The sequence below is a fragment of the Aspergillus lentulus genome, assembly GCF_001445615.1.
Source record: "Aspergillus lentulus DNA, contig: Alt09, strain: IFM 54703, whole genome shotgun sequence".
NCBI classification, from domain to species: Eukaryota; Fungi; Ascomycota; class Eurotiomycetes; order Eurotiales; family Aspergillaceae; genus Aspergillus; species Aspergillus lentulus.
In genome coordinates, this window is record NW_028322117.1 from 1,072,059 (window position 1) to 1,090,115 (window position 18,057).

The window sequence follows — 18,057 nt, forward strand, 5'->3', positions numbered from 1 at the left end:
CCAACTAGAAGCAACGGGCTCATTACCGAGCCTAAGAATCAGGATTCCTGGAGCGCAAATCTGGCTTGTGACGCACCTTGTGTATTGTCCAGTGTAGTAGTCGCTGAATTCATTACCGAGGACAGTGGGGAAAGAGAAGGACCTAAGAAAAAATTGTGTCCATCCCGATTGTCGTTTCGGGGGGAGCTAGTAATTGTGTTACAAGGAGAATGTGAATCAAGTTTACCGGACCCGGTGCTGGGGCCACGCCTCCTTTCTTGTCTTGTCCTCCCTAAAGGCACTTTCCTTTCCACTGCCTTGTCTTTTGAAGGTTCCTTTCCAATCAATTCCATCCAGTCTTTTGTTCTCTTTTCTTCTCCTTCTTTCCCTTCATTCTTCTTCGTCCAACGTACTTGCCTTGCCGAATTAGTCCACTTTCGTTGAAGAAATCACCGCTTACAGCTTCTCCTTCGTTTTGACTTTCTCGCCTTCTTTCGCTCGTTCATCTATTTTTGTCTGCCAAACTCTTGCAGCTACTGCCATTCGCCCATATTAACATCTCAAGGGCTGAGCATCGCCCGCTCTACATCTCTACCTCATCGAACATTGGTAAGTCTCATCAACTCCGTCTCTATCTCTCCCGCCCTCTCCCCCCCTCTCATCTTCTCTCTCATTACATTTCCAGAGTGGTCTTTTCCTGCTCGTGAAGATGGATTGTCGTGGGACCCTTGCCTGATGCTAGCCTGCGAAGCCTGCAAAGCCTGCTAATGACATTATTGACTTTGTTTTGAAATTTAGTATAAACAACCTTTAGCAATGGCTTTCCTCAAGTACGCTCTTCCTGCCCTGGCTGCAGCCCAGGCCGTCCTTGCTGCCGGTGAGTGAACCATCACCCCCGACTCCAACGAATCTGGAATTGCGAGGGTGGGAGCTGATTGTTGGCACAGACTGCGGTAAGACCGATGAGACCATCAAGATTTCCAGCCAGAGCGATGCCGACGGCTACTCCTCCTGCTCGACCATCAAGGGTACTATTGAGATCGACGAGCACCTCTCGGGCGCTATTACCTTCAACAGCGTGAAGCAGATTGACGGCACCCTCAGCTGCACCGGTGGCGCCAACATCTCTTCCATCGCGGCGCCTATGCTGAACTCCATCGCCGACACTTTCAAGCTGGATGGCCTTACCACTCTGACCACCCTCAGCTTCCCCTCTCTTACCAGTGTCGGATCGATCCAGTGGACTGCTCTGCCACAGCTTCAGAATCTTGATTTCACCAAGGGTGTCAATGAAGCCGGTGATGTCTCGATCACCAACACCGGTCTGACTAACCTGAACGGTATCTCCCTGAACACCGTTGGCAAGTTCGACATCACCGAGAACACGCAGCTCAAGTCCATCAACATCAACAACCTGAAGAACGCAACTGGCCTGATCAACTTTGCTGGTAACCTGAACTCCCTTGAAGTGGAGCTGCCCAACCTCTCCAGTGGTACCAACATGACCTTCCGCAACGTCAGCGCTGTCTCCATCCCCTCTCTCCACAACCTGACTGGTCAGCTTGGCTTCTGGGGCGACTCCTTCACGTCTTTCAGTGCTCCCAACCTCACCGAGACTGGCGACCTTGTTTTCAACGCCAACACCAAGCTCACCAACATCAGCATGCCAGCTCTCGAGACTGTCAATGGTGGTTTCCTGATTACCCGCAACGATGAGCTCAGCAGCATTGATCTGCCCTCCCTGCAGGTTGTTACTGGTGCCGTTGACTTCAGCGGCAAGTTCGACGAGTAAGTGACCTTTTCCTGCCGGCCGAAATATCGCACAACATGCTAATCAAATCGCAGAGTGAGCATGCCCAAGCTCGAGAACGTCAAGGGCCAGTTCAACTTGCAGAGCACCGGCAACTTCAGCTGCGACAGCTTTGACAAGGCCCATAACGACAAGATCATTCGCGGTGCCTACAAGTGCAAGGCTACCGAGCCTAACCCTACTACCAAGGATGGATCTTCTGGCACCACCACCACTAGCAGCGGCAGCTCTGCTTCCGCTTCCAAGTCTAGCGCTGCTGATCTCAACGCTGCTAACCTCCCCGCTCTCGGATTCGCCGCCGTTTTTGGAGCTCTGGTGCAGTACGTTTTGTAAAGGATCGCCGATACCAGGAAATTGCATGTGGATTTGTTTGTTTTCCAAAACTCCTTCCGGGGGTGGGTAGAGCTGTCTAATAAGCCATGGTTTTTTTGATTGCAGTGCTTTGACTGTTTTTATGATAATAATCGAATTTCATTTGAGCAACCTTACAAACGTTCAAAACTGAATCTACTGGCGAGATGGTGTGGAATATGTGCCTCTTGAGCAATCCACCCTCATTAGATCGCGGCTATGTACCTGACATCATGCGGGCTTTGTAAGATCTGGGTAAAATTGTCCGCAGTAGGTACAAACAAGTCGCGGGCATAGCACAAGCTCGTGTATGTGCATCAGATCGGAACACGCATGCACATATCGCCAGGATACGCATGCGTCGGAGTTTGTTTTCCTGCGAAGCTACAAATGGTATCATAGAAGACGACAGGTTGGGCATTCAGAGACTGTCTATGTGCGTTACAAATCACAGATGAAATCGCGACTAGGTAGTGAAAAAAGTGGACAGAAGAAGAGAGCAACATCCATTTGGAGCCGTTCGCTTTTATCAATTGAGAACGCCACGCTAAGAGAAAACCGAGACACTGGAACAAGCAGATGCGACTAGATCACATGAAAATGAGCGTCAACCGCCAGCCGCGATGCGATGGGCGCCGTACCGTAAATCAAGAGCATTGATTAGACCGAAGGAGAATACGAGATTTTGGAAGATTCATCGTGTCATCCGCATAACAAATCTCAGACTTCTAGAGAGCAGGATTCTCCTTGACGACCTGGCGCACGCGCCGCTCGTAAGCCGGCCGGTCCTTCTTGAATAAGTTGTATGCTTCAGCCTGCGCGGGGGACTCTGGGTTCGGGTCGTCGAGTAAGTCTTGGATTCCCAGGAGGATCTGCTTGATTGTGATGGCGGGCTTCCAGGCTTCTTCTTCGTTGAGGATTGAGAGGCAGACGGTGCCGGAGGGGTAGACGTTGGGGTGGAAGAGTGGGGGGACGAATTTGCCTGTATCGTTTGCGACGTCAGTTTAGCGGTCTCGGATACGGATGCGGGAAGAGGTAGCAATGTATATCGATATATGATGCCGGTAGTCGGAAGGAGATACGTACATTTTGGCGGCTTCGTCGGATATTCTATTCCGGTAAAGAGAGACGGTCAGCACATTCGCTTGCTATACAAGGACCGAGCGAGCACGAGCACAGGCAGGCTTACCATCTGGAAAGACGACGTCAAGCTTGAACAGTCCTCCTTCCCACAGTGTATTCGCCTTCCCCGGGATACCGCATTCCCAGCGCTTCAGGTCCAGCACGCCCTGAGGTGTCCGATGAGGCTTTGCGTAGAAGCCGAACGGGTGGTCTCGTCGCCATTGCTTCCTGAGCGTGGGGTTGTTAGTTTCAGTGTTGCTGTCGGATGCGAAGTCGTGGGTGTGTTTGCGCGGCGCGAAGGTGACCTGGGCTGGTGGACATACCGTTCTTCTGTAAGGCGGTTTAAACACAGGGACATGGTGAGTCGGCGATGTGAATTGGTAGTAGGATGAGGCTTGCGTTAGGTCGAAGCGCGATGATGGCGAGTTCTTGGAGAATATGACCAAGAAGGGTTCGCCGCGGAGGATATAAGAGGGGGAGAATGGAGACAGGTAAGAAAGGAGGAAGTGAGAGGAAGGAGATAGAGTCACAGGCTAAGAGGCTCAAAGTGAATGGCCACCAGATGAGGCTTTTCCAGTGTTGCTTAATGGATTTGATACCCCACAGCCAATCGGGTCTCCACTGATAAATCTCACAGTCATGATCATGTGACCTCTGTAGTTTCCAGTGGCCACCGTGCAGAAGGAGATGGAAGCGTGAAGGTACATGTTTGTCCACAGGTTATGTGATTAGAGTAAGGTAATTAGGATATTTCTTGTCTAGTGATCAGTATGATCAGTCAAGCTGTTCTGTCTTTAGACACTCAGAATAATCAACACAAAGAACAGCAAGGTGAATCCTATCTTAGCCATGTCCAAGGATCAAGCCTTGCCTCAGGCCCTTAGTAGGGCGACACTAGCATTGAGTGCTTGATATGTCCCTTTGTTAGGATTCAAAAACACGTCACTCTCCATGCCCTTTTGCCCCATACCAAGCCCATCTACTGCTTTCACATATCCTGCTTACAAGCATTCAGATTCGGCTATGACTGCTACACGAACGAGATATTGAATTTCGTAGTGACATGAGCCGGCCAGTGGTGCACCGTCGACAACTCCTTCAACTGAGGCTCGGAGCATCAAAACCTGGATCGCTTGATATTCAAAAGCTGGCAGACAACGAAGCCTGCCAGGAAGTTGATGAAGCGCAAGGTTGCTATCTTAAAGACTCGAAAGTCCCCAGCAACATGGATGGAGTCAAAACATTGAAGCGCGATACTCTGATCTGCATAGTTTCATACTGTTCATCTGCCAGACATTATTGCAGCAGCAGATATCATGGTCTCACGGCAGACCAGAGTCATATCATCGACTGACTAGCAACGAAACCCGCGGATGTGCTGTACATGTTCCTGGCTCCTATGCTTGCTACCGGTCGTCATATATCCCTTCTTCGAATTTCTGAGTGTCATAGAAACGGGCTGTGATTGTGTTGCCGTTGAACACCCGGCCTTCCAGGGCATTCACCGCCTGATAGATTTTGTTAGTGCCCAGATTGGAAGGCTCCTGAATTCTTGAACACTCACGCGTAAAGCCGATAACTGGTTAGTAAACTTGACAAAGACCGGCACTGGGGGACCAGATTCACGGGAAATGAAGACACGCTCCACACGACCGTACTGTTTTAATGTTAGATGGTAGCAACCCAGTCATACATAACGAAGCGTACCTTTTCTGAGCATTCCTCGCCAATCTCTTGCATCAACCCTCCATCTTGATCACCCTCGAGCTCAGCGTCCACATCCATCCCATCAAGCATACCCTTGAGGATGATGACTTCGCTCATACGGCCGAACTTGCCCTCCTCTTCCTCTGCTTTTCTCTTACCACCAATGATTTTGCCCCTGCCAGCAGGAGTAACAAAACCACCGCCTTCCGAGTCTGGCCGCTTCTTTTGCTTCTCGACTTTGACCTGCAACGGTTTGACGATACCCGACCCCGTGGCACCCAGGCCAGACCCCTTGGTCCACCCATACTTCGCCAGCAATCTCTCAGCGAATCCCTTTTGTCCCGGTCGGAGTGAGCGCTGGCCATCTTCTTCGTCGAGTGCATCCTCCGCAGGCTCTTCCTTCGCAAAGACTTCTTCAAGCTCCGCTTCTGTGGCGGGAATATCTTCCGGAGGTGGAGGCAAGGTATATCGGACCGGCGCACGAGAGATTGTTGCAGAAGCTGGCTGCAGCGCATCCAAAGGTCGAGGCGGAGGCGGAGGAGGCGCGTGCGGCGTAGGCTGAGCTGCAGCCGCCATTTGCACCCGTCTCAGGTAGGCATCTTCACCGGTGGGATCATCCGGAATTGGAGCAGGTGGCTCTTCTGGGGGAGGCGGAGGTGGAGGCGGCGTCTGACCAGACATTAATGTATCCGATTGACCTGCCGTCATGCGCGCGCGTCGAGCAACAGCATCGTCTCCTGTGGCTTCATCAAGCGGTGCAGGAGGGATATCGTTGAGATTAGGCGGAGGCGCGAAACTCTTTGGAGGCGCAAATTGTCCTGCAAAAGTTCGTAAGCATTTGAAACATTCGCAATCCCATGCAAAGGGAAGCATACTGCTCATTGGTCTGGATTCATCGTCACTATAAGAGTTCCTGCTCGGCGATCGTGCCATCCGGTGGGCGTAGAGGCGATCTTTCCACTCGCGCACCTCGGCAATCTGCTCATCACTGTGCTTATACTCTTCGTAGATATTCGGTCTTGAAGGGTCGTAGATGTCGTCCCAATTTTGGACGAACGCCTGCGCTTCCCGGTTCTTCTTGCGCTTTTTGCGCCCGCCGCGCTGTCTCTTCTCGCCAACGTAGAATCCATTGACATCGTCTTCCTCGGTTGCTGCCCAGTCCGCAAGGGTGGTCTTCACGGGAGGAGCCGGCGCAGACGCAGCGGCAGGAGTCGTCTTGGGCAGCGCTGGTTTCGGCTTAGGCTTCTGAGCCGCTAGCTGTGGTCTTTTCGTAGGCTGAAATCGAAGAGAAGCTGAATACCCGAGAAGAGAGGAAGAAGGCCAAGTGAGCAATCAGATCGTCAAAATGGGATACATGAAGAGAATTTCTCGATCACGAAAAAAGGGTATGAGCTCTACCAGCACTTAATAGCTGCTTCTTGGCAGCTGAATCATCTGTCTGTGAGTCGCCTTCCGAAGCCTGCTTGAAGACGACCGGGGCGCGAGAAATTGTTGCGGGAGAGGATGCATTGGATGATGGGTCGAGGAGATTGGCATAGAGAGACAGGCCTCCCCCTTTCGAAGGGGTAGAATCCGAGGCCATGGATAAAGAGGTTAAGACGTAGGCGAAGAACAGTGATAGTTCAATACAGAAGACGGAGAACAAGGTCTATAATATTGTCCCTGAGAGGAGGATCATTGAAGAGTTGGAGATGCGGAGTAGTCCCATGCATAACGATGTTTGCTCGACTTGCACTGTTTGATATGTTTGACTCAACCTTACATAAGCCACCCGGTGCCACCCGCTCGGAAGGAGAAAAAGAACAGGGAAGGAAGAGCGAGAAAATAATGGGGCCTACGACGATTGACGGTTGATCCGATCCTTCGCAACTAAGTCCGAGGACCCATGGGTTTGTCCTTCATGGATATAATAATAATGGCACATCTACGTCAAATGCGTAAGATACGTGAGTGGTATCCGCGGAATCCCCACGTTCAATCTGTATAATCTATCTTGGATATCTATCTTTTCCATCACTGTAAATAACCCCTGACGGCCAAGACACACTATAAGAACGATGGCCACTCTAACTCGGTCCCTCTCGCCCGACAGTCCGAGTGTTGCAGTGATAGTCCCTCATAAGCCGTCGGCCTTGTCGGTCTCCTACCAACAGCTTCATACCCATGTCGCCAATTTTCAAGCCAAGCTTGCTGGACTGGGGGTCGGCCATGGAGCTGCAGTATCACTGGCTCTCGTTAATTCCTTTGAATTCATAGTCTCTTTCTTGGCTACATCGTGGCAGCGAGCTATCGCAGCTCCTCTCAACCCGGCATACAAGCAGGATGAGTTTGAATTCTATATTGATGATCTCAGCTCGAGCCTGGTGTTGATTCCACGGGGCTCTTTTGCCCAAGGTGGTCCTGCTGTGCGGGCGGGTAGGAAATACAATGCTGCTATCGCGGAGTGTTACTGGGATGGGAAGGAGGTTGTACTGGACGTCAAGGAACTGGGCAAACTGGCAGGAAAGGGCAGCATTGGTATTCTCGAAGCACAGCCTGATGATATTGCGCTGGTTTTGCACACCAGTGGGACAACTGGTAGACCCAAAGCTGTATGGCCCTTTTACCCCTGCACGAAGACCATCATACTGATCGTAATATGGGAACAGGTCCCATTAACCCATAAGAACCTTGCCACAACCATGAGTAAGTGAACAACACAGTCTGACATGGTCTAATTTTCACTGATCGACCACAGAGAATATCCGGGATACATATCAGTTAACTCCCGAGGACCGAACGTACTTGGTGATGCCTCTATTCCACGTTCATGGGCTGCTGGCCGGCTTCCTCGCCCCTCTCTTTTCAGGAGGCTCTGTTATAGTACCTCTCAAGTTCTCTGCCTCGGAGTTCTGGCAAGATTTCGTGACTCACCAGGCAAACTGGTACACTGCTGTGCCTACAATCCACCAGATCCTCCTAAAGACCCCTCTGCCGGACCCCATCCCCAGGATCCGCTTCATCCGCTCATGCTCGTCACCCCTTTCTCCAAAGACCTTTGAGGAGCTGGAGAGAACTTTCAAGGCCCCCGTTCTGGAAGCGTACGCCATGACAGAAGCCGCCCACCAGATGACGAGTAACCCTCTCCCGCCCGGAAAACGCCAACCGGGTAGTGTCGGTATCGGACAAGGCGTAGAGGTCAAGATCCTCGATCACAGTGGCCGGGAAGTGCCTCAGGGCAGAGAGGGGGAGATTTGCGTCCGTGGTGACAACGTGACCAAGGGGTACCTGAACAACCCGGCTGCCAACAAGTCGTCCTTCACCAAGGACGGTTTCTTCCGCACGGGCGACCAGGGGAAGAAGGACCGCGACGGCTACGTTATCATCACCGGCCGCATCAAGGAGCTCATCAACAAGGGCGGAGAGAAGATCAGCCCTATTGAGCTTGACAACACGCTGTTGTCTCATCCCCAGGTTGCGGAAGCAGTCTGTTTCGCTATCCCTGACGAGGGCCACTATGGAGAGGATATTGGAGCCGCGGTCGTGTTGAAGAGTGCCGGCTCTGCAACCGAGGCAGATCTCAAGGCATGGGTGACCGGGAAGCTGGCCAAATTTAAGACCCCGAAGCAGGTATTCCAATGCCCTTGTGCCCAACGTATCTTTCTGAGCAATGATTTAACGCCATACAACAGGTCTGGATAGTCACGCAGATTCCAAAGACGGCAACGGGGAAGATCCAGCGTCGCAAGGTAGCAGAGGCGATGCTCCAGCCCAAGGCAAAGCTGTAGTCACATGCATGTTGTATATGCGAACAGATTTTTGGAAATAGATAGTAGCTTCATCGCTTGGGTAGATTGCCAGACTTATCAATGTATTATTATCTCACACAAATACATCACTTGTTCATAGTGTCCCACGCAACTCTAGTACTCACAGTGCCGTCCGAACAGCAGATTTGAACTGAACCACCATTAGCCTCAACAAGCAAGCAAGCAAGTCACAAGAAACCTAATCACGTACCGGAATGATCTGCGCCTTCTCCAAATCCCACACCCCACTCCGAACATAGATATCCTTGCTCAGCAGCTCCCTCGCCTGCTCCTCGCTCTCGGCCATCAGCAACATCGCACTCCCCTTGAACGAGGGCGTGCCCTCGGTAGAATGAGACTCCAGCATAGCCCCTGCAAACTCATTCAGCCGTCTCCTCTACAAGGAACCATCCAGTTTACATGGCAGGAAAACGCTTGCAAGGTACTCACCTCCCATCGTAATCACCCCATCCGCAACCAGGGGCTTGACGCCCTCAAGGTGGGAGCTATACAAACCCACCTCAGTACCTCATTTCGTAAACTCTAGTAGAAAAGAGTCCAGGAAGGTGAAAGTGTGACTTACGCGCGCACCTCCAGCCTTTTAGCCAAAGCATCGGGCTTATCGGGCAGGATGCAGAGGAACTCATGCTTGGTGGAAGCCATGATTGTAGTCGAGAATGCTCGGGTGAATGATCGGTTGAGAAAAGTGGGGGAGGTGAGTCTGGTTAGATGGAACATGAGTGTTGATGAGGTGGATGAGAAGGGTAGGAGGCTTAGAATTTACTGCTTTTGTTTAAGTAGACTGTCCCTCGGTACTCTAATTCGCATCGAAGCCGAGATGGGTAGGTTCGGCGTGGGGCACAGAGGGACCGTGTCACAATGTGGGGAATGTTCTACTCCTGCACCGGATACGAAGATGATACGAAAAGATGATCATACGAGAAGATGAGGATGTTAGCAATGCTTGCTCTTAATAACGCGGTTTACTGCCAATCAGTATGCAACTACATGGTCACTGTCATAATCTTCATGGGTTAGATGAATATGGTAATGTCGCGAAGTAGCAGCAACTCTTGTGACTGAGCAGATGGGCTTAAAAAGATGCCGAAGACTTGGTATGCTTGTCGGAAATTCACTTTGTGTAGGTACATATATATGTATGTACATGAAGGGTTGCGACCTCGATGCCCGATCCATCTCCCTGTCCATCTCAAGTTGACATCAACGCCCTTGGACGCGTTCTGGCCCGGCAATATGTCTCTCTGCGAAATGATCCAGGCATCCAGTCAATGGACCCCTGCATACTCCACGGACACAAGTCTGAGAACGATGTCATTGACTGATCCCAACTTAGAAGACAAGTGGGAACGAGACTCTCGAACCAAGAACAGGTTCCAGGGACGACAATGCCAGATTAAAAGCGTCAGGGTCGTCATGTCCGTTTGCCTAATGGCAGAAGATCAAGAACAAGGCTCAGGCGGCTATGAGGTCAATCAATCAGTCGACCAGTCAACTCTATAATCCTCCAAATACCGCTGAACAACGTCCCCGAAGCGCCAAGGAAACAGCACATAAAGAAATCCCTAGAACACAACATGAAGAAGATTGAAAATTATTGATATCATTAGATATCCGTTTCAAAACGTCACTGAAGAAAACAAGAGCATAGAAAGGAATAGCTGGGAATGTAACCAGCAATGATGAATATGGTTGAGAACTTCACGCAATCATCCTGACGGCAACTACGTCAGATATCAGTGGACAAACGGGTATTGAGCGTAAATTGGAGAGCTGGTCTTTCAGGTCTACTTTGGCAAACCCGAATGCATGGATGAGGCCATTAACTCATATCGTTGATTTTTAGTACGCTTTGCGATCCCCGAGGTTGCCGGGCTTCTCTTCGGTGTCGATGTGCCACACAATGTAGTTCGGCAAGCCATACACCTCGTATCCAGCCCGTTTGGCCATACGGGCGAACCCCTCCGTTTCAGCCTGGTTCTCGAACGCATAGGGCGGGAAGTTGATGCCTATAATGTGGACGGTTAGAACTCAGATGTATGTGATGATGACAGAAGATGGACCAACCTGAACGGTGAACGTCTGCCTTGACCAGAATGTTGACACCACCAATGCCGTCAAGTTCAACCTCCTCGTCCTTGTTCTTCCTCCAGTCACCCATTCCAACGAGGTATTCCCGACCCGTATCATATTCCTTGTATCCCTCAGCGAGAATAGTGTCCGGGTCCAAATTCTGTCTCAACCTGCGGCCTTTGTCGGATTCGATCCACGAATTGTAGTCAACTAACGATTGTCAGCGAATATGCTTCCAAACATGGGAAAGGGCATGCACATACAGCGACCCTCAATATCACGACCGTCCTTGTAACGATGGAACCAAATGTCTGGAACAGATTATACGTTAGCGCTGAAACAACTGGAATAGAAGAGTTTCGACATACTAGGAACAAGGATGTCCCTATTGTGGGAAATAAAATCTTCCAGAATAGTTGGAGGGCTGTCAACGATGTCCACGTCTCTCCAGTAGACCCAGGAGTGATCAGGCTTCAGAGCGGAGTAGAGTAGGTAATTGCGAGCTCGGGCGATAGCCTTGCGCCGGGGGCCCTGAGCCGCAAAGGAGTGTCGATCCTCAACATTCATGCCAGTATCAGCTCCAAATTCCTTTTGAATGATTGTCGCGCTGCGGAAAGCAATTTTGTCTTCCACTTGATCCTGAATTCGGTTCAGCTCCCTAGCGAGAACGGCGAGCGTGTCATCCTGAGAGTCGCCGACAAGGAAGGCCAGATCAATGAGTTCATGGGGGTAAGTGATGTTGTAGAGGAGATCGAAGTATTTTTCCAGATGGGGCGCGGCATCTCTCAGAGGAGTGAGGATCAGCACCCGCTCCTTGTTCTCCTTAGCTGCACGGGTTGAATGAATGCCGTTGAGGTCGACATTGATAATACTGCTGTCGTTTACAACATAGGGCTCATGGTGGTTAAAAATCACAGGAGTCTGAGTATGTGCCATCCATGCGTTCATCTCGTTTATGGACATTTCCATTGGAGATTTGGGGGGGCCATAGCAGTAGAAACTGATCACACCAACCCCTTGTCAGAACAACTCCACACTTCTTTCATGACGAGCGAATGGATACTCACTTTTGCATTCCAGATGCTGATTTGCTGATTCCACGCCATAATAAGATCAAAATGCCTGTGAGAGCTAAAGATATCAAGAATCGTGGCCGTGTAAGGAGAACAACGACGGCCCTCCAGGGAGGGAGTCGAGCTTTGGTCGACTTCCACGTCACGCCACCCTTAGGAAGAAGCATCTTTGCAATATATGACCAGAGAATGCGCTGCGACTGGCGAGGTACCGTTCGATTACTGGGAAACCGTCACGGTCTGGAAAGGGCAAGGATTCCTGGAAGGTGTGTTGTGGACACTCAACGTCGAACGGAGTTAACCAGCCGACCGCACGGTAGATGTAAATCCTCGAAGCTGTTTTACAAGAACTTGAATAATCACAATTCGAAGCAACTTTTCAACAAGTCGGCCTGGCTGGCACCGGAACCAGAGGAAAGGAGTCGATAATGCGATAAATCGCGAAGTAGGGAGGAATGGCTCGGTGGAGATGGGGATAAAAGGTGGTCTGGCGGAAGGGTGCGGTCCAGTAGGACACCGCAAGAGAGACAACAAACGAGTGTGAATGGAGCCAAATGTAATTATGAAATGTATATCTAAGACGAAGAAAAAGAAGAAAACCAAAGGTCCAGCGAAATCGAAGGTGGGTGACGATGCTGCCAGAGAATCAGGCCGTTTGGAAGAAGGAAAAGCGAGCCGTCGAAGAAGGACGGGGAGTTTTCCCTGAGTGCAATCTGGGCACGGGGATGGCAGAGCCCAGAACGCAGAGGAAAGTCCACCCTTCGGACTATCACTTTATATACCTAGGTGGTGGTCAAGTCAACGGTGGAACTTTATCACCAACATTATCATCGCTGTAGCATTGATTCCAAGCTCTAGAATTGATCGCATCCTATCCATATTCCGCCAATATTGTGGTGTTCTCAACCATCTTCATCAACCACCACCATCGTGGCGAAAAGGGGTTGTTCTTGGCAGTTGGTCGAGGCGCATCCCATTCGCCAACTGGAGAGATTTGCTATCTCGAGATCTATCTAGATGCCTCTGCATTGCGAATTTGCATGCAGTTCGGAGCGTAGTCAATCGAAGATGATAAAAATTCGGAATTTTGTGGCTATTATTCATGAATCGTGTATTTGCTGGTGTGTGCAGCTTATTATGTCCTTCAAGCATATCATAACGCTCAACAGTGGGAGAGATAAGAAACCGAAACCTGCTCCTGACGTTTCGCATATACAAGGAGCCTGAAGGAAACCAACATCAGGCCAGCCCAGAAACGACACGTATTCCAAACACCAAGTTTCCACAGGAAACAGAACCAAACAAAGGAAATATACAACGGAATCCAATAGCCCTCTCTGAAACCCACCCGTGATTTCCTTTGCCTTTCAAATATACCGCCCCGGTTTCCCCAATTTTCGCCAATAAATGCACCATAAATATTCTATAATCCGCGAGATAAGTTGAGAGAATACCGAAGTCGAACGTTCGAAACTGCAGAATGAAAAGCGCATCACTATTCAGGGAGTTGATGTTGATACAATGCAAACGCTCAACCGCGATAGACAATCGAAAGCAAGCCGGTTTGAGCGACAACCATTCTATGACCCAGGGAAACTATGACAGAAAGACGACCTTTGAAGTCACCGCATAGTAAACTCATTTCTCTTCATCACGGTGATGGGATCAGAGATTCGCGCCGCGAATGTGCAGCCGAATAAGTTGTATGAGGAAATACCGGTGATGAAGGTCCTGTTATGGGAGGAGTGGCGGAGAGAAAGGTGTGTCCGAAGGACTGCCCGTGGGAGGAGCCTGGATGTAAGGGCTCGGGGGCGGCGCTCGGGGCGGCGATACCATCACAGAGAACTCGCAAACCAGGAAGCACATTTTGAGTCTTGGCTTCAGGGACCTGCGTCAGGGGACGAGGGCTCGTTTGCTCGCTCTTGGGGGACCGGAACATGTGCTCGTATGACTTGAGCTGAAACTCAAGTGCTTGGTTTCGCTCTTCCAGCAGCTGATTCTCCTGCTTCAAAACCTTGATCTGCTGCTGGGCTGTCTGGTGCTGCTGCTGCAGGTTCGCCACCAATTGCTGGAGCTGCATGCAGCGGATCTGGGGCTGCAGCTTCTCTGACAGCTGTCGAGGCATTTCATTCTCCTGGCGAATCAGGTGTACGATGATCAGCAGCATGAAGTCGATGAGGAAGATAGCTCCCTGAACGATGTGTTCCTTCGACTCAGGCAAGCTCTTGGCCGGGTTCCATCCTGCCCGTTCAAGAAAGAAGTCATGAATCCGGCTATCCAGCTCCCGGTGCAATTGGCTGAGATTCTTGCGTCGGTTACCCTCGGCAATGCGATGCTTCTCTCGCTGATCATCAACGTCGGCGGAGATCATGCTTCCCTTGCGCTTTCTTCCGCACAATTGCTGCAGTGGTGGCTTCCGACTGATGTTCTTAGGGGCAATCAAGCTCAGCAGGTCGGCCGGAGAGAGTTCCTGAGACCAGTCAAAGGCCTTGCGAGGCGTCAAGCTGTCGGGCCAGGAGCTGTCGGCGGAGTTGGCGGGAGAGGGAGGAGTCACAATGTGCTCTGAAACTGGCCACGGCGACTTGGCCGGGAAAGTGTCATGTGGGCTGGGTGGGCTGGGAGCAAAGATGTTGGAAGTGAAAGGGTTAAAGGGTCCCCGAGGCAATGGCTCCGCTCGAGGAAGAGGGGGTAATTTGCGGTCATCGCCCAGATCTACAGGCCCGGATGAGCTGTTTGAGATAGAGAGTATGCTGCTACGGTTGGAAAGGTATGTCAGTCGGACAACATTTTGAAACGACGACAGACATTGATCACTCACGGCAAGGCGCGGCGCTGGGAGATCTCGTCGCAAGTCGACGCCATGTCTTCAAACATCATGGTTCCGTCTGTGCTGTGTGTTTTGCAGGTGGCTGAGAGCGGAACGGTTATGTCTGTGTGTCCCACCGTGTAGACACAGCGATATACGACCTTCAGACCGGTGTTCTGTATGTGTATGTATGGCGGGTATGTGCGTAACCTTGCTTGGTGGGTATGTCTCAAAGACAACAGCAAGAGATGGGAACGTAGAAGGTAGAGAAACAATGCTTCTCGTGTTGTACTGTTGACACAAGGTAGATGCAAAGCAGGTGAGACACTTGTTTAAGAATCGAGAGATATAGCTCAAGGGGGATGCTTGGGCAAAGCGAGGGATTCCACGAGGCAATGTGAAGAGATGAAGAACTCAAAGCTGCTTGTTCTGTGGATAAGGTGCGAACCCGCTGCATGTTTTATATCTGGATGCAGGATGGCGAACGAGGGATGAAGGAGAGGACAAAGAGGAGTTCGACTTAGTGGGTGGCGCTCAGACGTGCAGTGGATGAGCTGCAAGCAAAATGGAGCTCGAATCTCTGGATCTCTTCTCCAAAGTGTGAGTGTATCTATCTAAATCGAGGATGTATCAACTATCGGCTAGCCAGGCAGATCTGCGACCAACCCAACTCGGAAATGCGAAAGGGAATTAGGAATTACAGTATCTAGAGCGTGTGGGCAATAGAAAATGGGTCTGGTCTAGAAGATGACATACCTACTGACAGGAATAATAGAAATTATCATTGACATGACTTCCTGGTCAATCCCTTGGTACTGATGTGCATGAGGCCTACCAAGCCACAGCAGCATCTTTCCAGGTCCATCCCATGATGGCGGGGAAGTAACAATGGCATTCCGCCAGAGTTTGGTTTCGACATCCACTAATCAATTACTGTAACATCGTCTATGGGGTACGGAGCTGTCTAGATAGTATCGAGATAGTGTTCGGGAAGCGTGGTCCCGTTTGAATTATCTGTGTCACAAAACCTAAGGGCACAGACGGCACTATGAGTAAGTACCTCACATAACATATGTGGCTCACACTAACTGGCATATGAGGAGAAAAGAAGATCGACGAATCAACGTGCTGTTTGAATGACCACGCTGTTTGAGCTGGATAGGGATCGCAGACCCTTGATTTGTCACTGCTGCTGTGGATTTTCGATCTACACGGGTAGAAGACATCGATTCCCCTTGCATTACTGCCATAATACTTCAATATATACTTTGATTCAGCCAATAATGGCCATGGTCTTATTCCCTCGGGCTCCTTCAGCTTCAATCAAAGCATTGAGTCCCCGAAGATAGTGTGAGTGTGTGCGTACGGGCGAGAGAACAGAGTAAACGTTTCCCGTAATGTGTGCATGAGCGCAATCATTGAAGATTCTGTGGCGGTTGCGGAACTGCCCATCCGGCTTTGCTTTTGCTCTTTCTGGGGTAAGAGACGCAGCTCAATGGATGTGATCCCTATGGAGAAGACGATTCCCCATTTCAAATGCCCCCGACCCATTGCATGGCGGAAGAAGCAATCGGAAACAGCCTCCGTCTGCGTCCATCCCGATCTGGAGTTTGGAAGTGCTGCCGATGCATCCTCCCTGTCTACTTGCAGCAGTGGTGATACACTGGTACTGCGAGAATGACAAAAGTACTGACAAGCGATCAACTGGGCTAATATAGTGATGGCACAGATAAATATCTCGACGCACAGGCAGACGCAAAACCTCCACATTGCGGGTCGTCATTGCCTCAGGCTCCACAAATCCTGATCAGAATCAAATAGCACGAAGCAAGGACCCTGAGCTTGCTGGAAGAGCGAAGAGCTTGGGACAGCTGAACAAAAATACCTGAGACACTCTGCGAGGAGGCAATCGAGCAATCATTGATGGCGATAATAATCGTCCATGGCAATGCTACCGTAGTGCATACCGTATCTATAACTACTGAGCACGATGAATACAGCAGAGTCGGTGTCGGCACGACCGAGCATGTTCATCAATAGAACTCTCAATTCTGTACAGAATACGTCTATCTACCCAACCGAGCGAGGCCGAATAACTCACCTATGTAGCCCTACATCCCTAAAGGGATCAAGCCTCGAAGCCTCGAGAGGGCCACTCGATGATCGCCACCAGCCCGAGGTAGGCCCGTCTACCTGGGTCACGGGGAGAACCCAGCGACCAGGAACAGATGGCTGTCAGGCTCATGGCTCCGACGTTCTGGGCTTCTTCCGTCTTGGGGTAATGGTGACTAGCCCCGTAAAGCCACAAAACGTCAATAAGTAAGACAGTTGCCCAGTCAGTTTGGCCAAAGTGATTTGGAATATATCCAATCAATGACATCTCCAACGGACACGCATACCGTTGATTCTGAGGGCGCCACTCTGACTCGACAGTAGACAGAAATAGAATGCGCAATACCGAGGGGTATTACTTCTATGTTTATTCTCTACTGTACCATCTATCGGATTCAAAGCAGTAACCTGTGATTGTACTCCAATGGCACGAATATCAATGAAGGCCTACTGATCAAGGGTAGAATTTCAAATCTTGCGGCAATGGGGCAACGACTAAATGTGCTTTCGCCATCAAATCCCTAGATAGCAAAGACCGAAAAGGAAATACGCCAAACGGGGCAACTTAATTTAGTATTGAGCAGGAACACTCAGTAGTGGACAAGACGGGAAACAAATATCAATAATACTCAGTCTCCATAGGATAGTTATGCATGTACATACATCCGTACCGTATATCTGCCTGTCTTACAATATCCATGTATGTACAGTAAGCAGGAAAATGCTGCATAGCATATCCATAACTCCCACTAGACATGCACGCCGAGCCAGTAAAAGTGGATCCCTGGCAAAAAGGAAATAAGAGCTGTCATATTCATGGCCCCGGATCTATGAAGAATCAAACGGATCTTGCGCCTCCTTTTTTCCCTTTTTTTTTTTTTTTTTATTTTTCTCCTTCACTCGCCGGCTCGCAGCCCTGACTCTGAGGTCTCAGGCTCTCAGCTAGCCTGCCCCACGTTCAATCCCCATGGAAGGCGAATCCTGGAAGCCATCCGCCATGCGTAACGACTTGTATTGACAATAAGATTCATCATCAATTCTCCTTTTGCTCTGAGCCTCTGATTGATCTTCGTCACGTTTCATCAGAAGTTGGGGGATTGCCATTCTGGGGCATGGCTCACCTCCAGTGATGATTTTGGGTACTATGCGCCATGCAATATGCAGTACATACCCCCTGCCTTCAAAGTTCGAATGGGGTTCTCTCTGCTTCTACTCAAA

At 50.3% G+C, this 18,057-nt stretch overlaps 7 protein-coding genes across 7 annotated transcripts; 2 read left to right on the forward strand and 5 right to left on the reverse strand.

The window, feature by feature from the left end:
* Positions 1 to 795: 795 nt before the first annotated feature.
* On the forward strand, positions 796 to 2,122 carry ecm33 (GPI-anchored protein Ecm33; the record flags this gene model as incomplete). Its single annotated transcript, XM_033555403.2, has 3 exons — positions 796 to 856; positions 927 to 1,767; positions 1,825 to 2,122. The coding sequence occupies 3 exons, from the start codon at positions 796 to 798 to the stop codon at positions 2,120 to 2,122; spliced, it is 1,200 nt and encodes a 399-aa protein (XP_033411294.2).
* Positions 2,123 to 2,868: 746 nt separating this feature from the next.
* On the reverse strand, positions 2,869 to 3,969 carry ALT_5167 (E2 SUMO-conjugating protein UBC9; the record flags this gene model as incomplete). The annotated part of the gene is made up of 4 exons (XM_089599876.1): positions 2,869 to 3,122; positions 3,227 to 3,250; positions 3,330 to 3,795; positions 3,898 to 3,969. 4 exons carry the CDS (start codon positions 3,967 to 3,969, stop codon positions 2,869 to 2,871), a joined length of 816 nt encoding a protein of 271 aa, XP_089455753.1.
* Positions 3,970 to 4,668: 699 nt separating this feature from the next.
* On the reverse strand, positions 4,669 to 6,551 carry ALT_5168 (G-patch domain-containing RNA-binding protein; the record flags this gene model as incomplete). The annotated part of the gene is made up of 5 exons (XM_033555401.1): positions 4,669 to 4,770; positions 4,827 to 4,919; positions 4,970 to 5,787; positions 5,845 to 6,261; positions 6,368 to 6,551. 5 exons carry the CDS (start codon positions 6,549 to 6,551, stop codon positions 4,669 to 4,671), a joined length of 1,614 nt encoding a protein of 537 aa, XP_033411292.1.
* A 475-nt stretch (positions 6,552 to 7,026) lies between these two features.
* ALT_5169 (acyl--CoA ligase) lies at positions 7,027 to 8,736 on the forward strand (the record flags this gene model as incomplete). The annotated part of the gene is made up of 4 exons (XM_033555400.1): positions 7,027 to 7,560; positions 7,618 to 7,654; positions 7,707 to 8,578; positions 8,641 to 8,736. The coding sequence occupies 4 exons, from the start codon at positions 7,027 to 7,029 to the stop codon at positions 8,734 to 8,736; spliced, it is 1,539 nt and encodes a 512-aa protein (XP_033411291.1).
* Positions 8,737 to 8,878: 142 nt separating this feature from the next.
* On the reverse strand, positions 8,879 to 9,420 carry ALT_5170 (YciI family protein; the record flags this gene model as incomplete). The annotated part of the gene is made up of 4 exons (XM_033555399.1): positions 8,879 to 8,908; positions 8,969 to 9,129; positions 9,208 to 9,263; positions 9,341 to 9,420. The coding sequence occupies 4 exons, from the start codon at positions 9,418 to 9,420 to the stop codon at positions 8,879 to 8,881; spliced, it is 327 nt and encodes a 108-aa protein (XP_033411290.1).
* A 1,197-nt stretch (positions 9,421 to 10,617) lies between these two features.
* On the reverse strand, positions 10,618 to 12,088 carry ALT_5171 (ANP1/MMN9/VAN1 family protein; the record flags this gene model as incomplete). Its single annotated transcript, XM_033555398.1, has 5 exons — positions 10,618 to 10,784; positions 10,843 to 11,058; positions 11,112 to 11,159; positions 11,217 to 11,848; positions 11,916 to 12,088. 5 exons carry the CDS (start codon positions 12,086 to 12,088, stop codon positions 10,618 to 10,620), a joined length of 1,236 nt encoding a protein of 411 aa, XP_033411289.1.
* A 1,484-nt stretch (positions 12,089 to 13,572) lies between these two features.
* ALT_5172 (putative HLH DNA binding domain protein) lies at positions 13,573 to 14,798 on the reverse strand (the record flags this gene model as incomplete). The annotated part of the gene is made up of 2 exons (XM_033555397.1): positions 13,573 to 14,650; positions 14,740 to 14,798. The coding sequence occupies 2 exons, from the start codon at positions 14,796 to 14,798 to the stop codon at positions 13,573 to 13,575; spliced, it is 1,137 nt and encodes a 378-aa protein (XP_033411288.1).
* Positions 14,799 to 18,057: the final 3,259 nt, after the last annotated feature.